Here is a 6000-nt window from a genome sequence, read left to right as displayed (position 1 = left end):
CTAGCTGTCTCTCCCCCTTGGTGATTTATATGAGAATTCTATAAACCGTAAGCAGCGGTATGCTGTATTCAAAACTAAAGAGATGAATATATTCCTAAATCGTTATTTTGAAAGCACAGACCAACCAAAGTTCAAATATGAACTGCTTGGGATAAACAGTGTTGGAACCATGTTATCCTTCTGAGTGAAACTTCCTCACTTCAGATGTTTACACGAGCTGTCCAGACCTGCCCAGTGCCAGATAAGAGCTACCCCTGCCTACGCAGGCACTGCTTAACACACGGTGTCAAGATGAAACGCGCAGCAATGGAAAACCATTTTATTTTTGTTGATGGGAAAGAGCATCCCATTGAAAAGAAAGAATAAAAAATATATTCTGCTACAACACATGGAACGCTTGAATCTCACACTACAGCACGTGGTGAAATTCTGGTATTGTAACACCCTCCTCCCCCCAGCCATGCACACGGGTGCACGCAAAGCCTTGAACAAATATTTATACCCATAATAGTGCCATGTATAAAAAAGTTCATTCCATAGAGGCCAAACCGAAATTTTAAACATCATTGTTTCTCCTCTGCCAACGGCAACGTGAAAAATGAAAACTGTTTAGTTAATTGTATGAGCAGTGCTCCTTTTTACGCTAAGGAACTCTGAACTTCAGCATAATAAATCACGGTGGAAGTAAGGTTTAAACAACATACTCAACATGCGGGGCATGATGTTTTTCTTAATATATAACTGTAACTTTCATATGGTTTTTATCAATGATCAAGTCAGTATTTTCCAAACACAAAGAGAAAATATTCTGCTTTTCCAATCAATGCTCTGACCTCTTCTTAATATACAGAACATGCTTGTATTATTCATCTAAGCACACACGCACCACAAAAGATATGCAAAACAAATCAATACAGATAACCTTTTGTGTCCAATGTCTTAACAATGGAGTAATAAAAACAATCCTCAAAGCCCAAATTAAAATTGCATGGCAGTCACTTAAACTAACAAAGCTCTTGGATGCCGGTGAGCCACAAAACACATCATTTTGCAGCAGTATTTCTGCTGAAACCTGAGGAGCATTAGAGTATTGGTACAGCAAGGCAGTTTCAGAAAAAGAATTTGTAAAAAATACACTTTTACTATATAGTTTCATATAAAAAGGCAATAAGAAATATAATAAAACCTACTATTTTAGGACTATACCTTCCCTACCAAATAGTTTTCATCACTTGCACTATTACATACAGTACATTCAGTTTCCTACACAGAAGTATATTTTCTTGTCCCTGATGTATATTACAATTGGCAGTGACAACAAACTGGTTTATTATCACTGCTGGTTGTTGTAGCTTATATAAACAGCACCAATTTTACCCTAAACAGGCTTATCTATTACACAGTGGCACTTCCTTAAAGGAAATACAAGTCCTAAACATCAGAACCAACCACGTATTTCCAGAAATACACTGGAATATATGGCTCAGTTAAGTGATGAATAACCACGAGGATTGCATAGTACGGGGATTTTGCCTGTAGGAGTAAATCCGCCCTTTGATTGTTTGTCACCTTCTGACTCCAAGAATGGACAACAAATTAAACAGGTGCTGATGGAAATGAAAGTAGTATATGACTAAAACAACTGGTAAGAAAAGAAAACAAAACCCAAGAAATTGTACAGATCTCTCTGGCACAGTGCAAAGTACACATTAAAAGCTGAATACATATGTACAGTGTGTATGTGCATTTTCAAATACAGAGTGCGCATCTCCCCAACAACATACACGTGTCTATTTTAAAAGCACGAGGACACGTACCCATGACAAACTTAGCAAAAAAAATGGAATGTTTTAAAATGTGGATGTGTCGATCCAGTCAAATCTGTCTGTCCCAGAACAGGCTGTTTATACAGTCAATGTGCCCTTCCATGAAACAGAACTATTATTGCCTCCATAAATTGACAACATACCGCACATTTGTCCTCATAACTTATCAAAGGACTGATAATCACACTTTATAAAAGCTTAGATTTGTTTGAAGCCCTCTCCTCCGCATCTCTTCCCTCCCTACACCTCCCTCCCCCCTGAACTGTTCGTACGGCTATTCCCTTTATGGAAATCTATGAAGAATCATCTAGCTGAGTATTACTCTGCTGGAGAACCAGACACAGTATTTACTGCTGAGATTAGATCTTCTATTTTACATTTTCCTTGCAACGTAAAATTTTACAGCCATCCCTGCAAAAATCATTAACATGTGATGCTGTTTTTTGTTTTTCCCTTTGGGATTCAGCTGTTTTGGTTCTGAATATGAACGTGTTGGTGGAAGTCTGAAAGAGAATGCACCTTTTGGTGCTGTTACCCCAACCTGCCCAGTACCAACTGTCTCTCCCTGCAAGCCTGCTGAAACAGTTCACGAAACGCTAGAATGTAATACATTTTTTCCCTCTACTTTCTCCTAAGATGCCTTTTTTTCACATTTTGAAAGAACTTCCAAAAAATACAGATAACTTATACCAACAAAAGACTTTTAAATAAAGGTGATGGCAGTTAACCTGAGAGCTCAGTGTGGTGTGCACACTCACACACACACACACGCTGCAGTGTCCCCCCGTCAGCTAGTACTTTCCTTGTTTAAGTTTTTCAATGTGGTAGCACAACTTCAGGGCGGGCCCCAGCTTCAGTCCCATGTATTTCATGATCATATCACTCCTCAGTAACAGTAGTGCCTTCCCATCAATTTCCTGCAGAAGGAAGAGAACAAACACAACACAACTATTTTAACAATCAGCACGCTAACACTGAAAACTATATTATATTTGTTGAGAATGTAGTAAAAATGCATTTACCATATACAAGGCAGTAACTTACTGCAATGTGATATTTACCCACGGCCCCTGAAAGCGAATTTGTTGTAGTGATTTTACGGTATGGTTATGGTCTGTGAGATGCTAAACGAAATTACAGTAAGTAAAGGAAACTGACCGAACACCCCCTAAAAATAGGTACCAGCTGAGGAAAAAAGAAGTGAATGGGTCAAGGAGAGAAAAAAGGCTGCAAAGGAAGGTCTGTGCAGTTAGAGATTAAATGATCCAAACACGGAGGCCTTGCACTGAACCTTGAACACAGCTGTGGGAGGATTTTGGCATGCGCATGCAAACAGTCACTCAGAGGAAGGGGTTACAGACCATCTGAAACTGTGAAATAAGACAGATCTACAGCCAGGTTAAAGCAGACAGATTGTTAGGATCAAGACTGAGGACAACTCAGTCAGATTCAACTGCCTGGTTGAAAAGCTGCTGAAATGTGACAGCCCAAAGCTCTTAGTAGCATTACATACCGCAGGCAGGCAATTAGTTCCCTAAAACACCATAAAGAGAATTACTCTGTCTTAGTTTTTTTAAACATAAACCTGACTAAACAAGTGACATTTAGACTTGTTACACAACTAAGAATAACACACAAGACAGGAAGTTTTGTTAGAAGTTACTTTGAATTTTGCTTCCAATCCAATTTACTGTGAAATACTTTAATTGCTAGTAAGAGCTGGTGCAGAACGGGGGCAAAATACTACTAAAGACAAAGCCAATATCTTTTTGGAGAGACAAATATAAAATGAAATAATGACGCAGCTCTTTGCTCAACGGCTTGCCATACAAATTCACAGTGAAATGGGAGAGCAAAAACAACATAAAGAAACCAACGTTTATCTCCCTAAATACATCCGTTTATCTCCCTAAATGCAACATCTAGTTAGATCCTACAAAACTCCATATTCTTTGTCAAAACAGATGAATATTTCAGCTCAACCTCTGAATTTTACTATTAATGACCAAGTAAGTGCAAAGGTAATGAGGTGCAACAGCTTCTCTGCTTTGGAATAATCAATCTACAAAACAGTCTGCCTTAGAGAAGTATCAGCTATAAAAGAAGAAAGCACACCATATTGCAGGTGAGAATGTCAGCTTCTCATGATTCACCAGAGTGGCGGGATGCCCTGGGAGCTGGCCACTACAATGTAAGAGTTCCAGTATCACACTACCTCATACCAGCTGGTAAGCAACTGGTATTAGCTTAAAGTCTAATGAGGCAGGAACACAGAGAAAACATACTGCAGGAGGATTTTCAGATGGAAAAATAATTTTTCAGCTCCCTTCTATTACACAAGTAAGCATAGTCTACCTTCAGTTGCAAATAAAGTGACAGACATGAAAGTTGCATTCTAGCAGACTAATGCAATACATGACATCTAGTAGGACAGAATGGGTATGTATCATACATGTCTCCTGAAGAGTTCAGCATGTGGAGCTAGTGCCTGCGGATCAGCTTCTTTCACAAAACGCATTACTTCCTCTATTGACCAGGTGGACGGATCCTTATTCGATATTCTTGAAGGTTCCCTCTTAAGTGAGCTCAGATCTGGTCCAGTTGTGGAACTCGCAGCTTTCAGAGTAAGAATATTGTGAAAAGAAGAAGTGTCACTAGTCTGTACGGGGCTAACACATTTCATTTTGCATTAGACATTCATAACAATGGGCTATTATTCATTCTTTGTCATATATTAAAATAAAAGATGCTTTATTTTCCTTCACATATCAAACCATAATACTGAACTGTTCCATTTGTCTTAAATAGCCTATACAACTGCAGATAATTACGGCAACATAAAAAACAGCACTGTGACATACCTAGATGGATTAGTTCGACTTGTGTTTGGTTCCTGGGTCCCAAGATGCCAGTATCTGGGAAAGTGGCATATGCAAGTTCAACTGTGCAGAGGAACAGGAAGAAACCCTATCTCTGTATATCAGCAATATAGAAATAATTGATAAAATGCTCAGGAAGCAAGCTGTGTTTAACTAGCACTGCCCAATCCAGCCCGTTGCAGGGTCCATGACAGCAGTGAGAGGAAAGTGCAGCAGACAAGACTCCTCTGGCTTGCAACCATGGTATTAGTTCTAGAAAGTTTAAGTTCTGCATTTGAAGTTACATTAGCAAGCCTGACGTGCTTGGCAACAGCACAACATCTCACTCCATATGTAACGTATTTTCTGTGGCAAAGAACTTCTTTGTTCATAACTCGCGGACTTTGAATGTTCATAAAAGCTGTTACATACTTTGGAAAGTTTAGGCACATAGCATACCTTCAATCCTCCTCTGTATTCTGTTCCTACTGACTTCATAGTAACTGCTGTTCCCTGAAGAGCTCAATGACAGCCGGCGCAGGATTGGGGCTGAATTTGAGGTAGCAGTCACTGGCTGAAAGGAATTCCTGTAGTACGCTGAGCTCCCCGAAGTACGATAGTCAGTGGAATTCCGACGGGTCGGGCTTGACAGATTTACTGAATTAAGTGCAGAATCCATAGAGTCCTCGGAAAAACGATGCTCTTTGGAAGTGCTGTTTTCTTCTATAGGTAACGTTTCTGCTACAGAAAGCAAAAGCATCGATCTGTTCAAAATGATGGACTATGCAGCTTTGTTATTTAATTCCTTGCTATGTTCTCTTGAAGATAACAACAAGCTCCAAGCCTGCAAACAAATCTCTTCTGAGAGAAGACTTACTGCAGAATAGTCATTCTCAAGTAATCACCGGTCATTTACTACATTAAAAAAATTCCAGTAAAATGTCTAATAGACAAGTTGGAGACAGTCTTCCACAAATCATCTCAGCTGTGTGTGTTAAATACTATGAGCACGATGCGGACATAAGGTATGTTTGTTTGTTTAACTGATGTTAGCATTAACACATCTGCAATCTCAGTCAAGCATTTTCATTATCTTTCTTAATGGTTACTTTTTGAGAATCTGCTTAAGAGGGCATTATGTTTATATTGCAAGAATTTTTGAACATAAAAACTCTCATGTTAACTAGCAATTGTTTAATTTCTTCTACACTGTAGGGGGAGTCTCCAACTTCATAAGCAAGCGGACAATTATCATCTGTAGATCTCCATATGTTCGGAGACAATAGCCACCACTAAAAACTGAAGAGACTACATGC

General features: G+C 39.1%; 1 protein-coding gene across 6 annotated transcripts in view; it reads right to left on the bottom strand.

Moving 5' to 3' along the window:
• Positions 1-312: 312 nt before the first annotated feature.
• Positions 313-6000, bottom strand: part of SCML2 (Scm polycomb group protein like 2) — a 69496-nt gene continuing 63808 nt past the window's right edge. For 4 of the 6 annotated variants that reach the window (XM_072329715.1, XM_072329731.1, XM_072329756.1 and 1 more), the window contains 3 exons: positions 5144-5425; positions 4279-4442; positions 313-2743 (listed from right to left, as the gene is read on the bottom strand). In XM_072329715.1, coding sequence (XP_072185816.1) covers positions 2618-2743; positions 4279-4442; positions 5144-5425 — 572 coding nt within the window. In that variant the 3' untranslated portion in view covers positions 313-2617. Of the gene's footprint in view, positions 2744-4278; positions 4443-4496; positions 4742-5143; positions 5426-6000 lie in introns of those variants that run through there. The other 2 variants (XM_072329722.1, XM_072329737.1) reach the window with 2 other exon arrangements.

The sequence above is a fragment of the Excalfactoria chinensis genome, chromosome 1 (genome assembly GCF_039878825.1).
Source record: "Excalfactoria chinensis isolate bCotChi1 chromosome 1, bCotChi1.hap2, whole genome shotgun sequence".
NCBI lineage: Eukaryota > Metazoa > Chordata > Aves > Galliformes > Phasianidae > Excalfactoria > Excalfactoria chinensis.
This window is presented reverse-complemented; position numbering and strand designations above follow the sequence as displayed.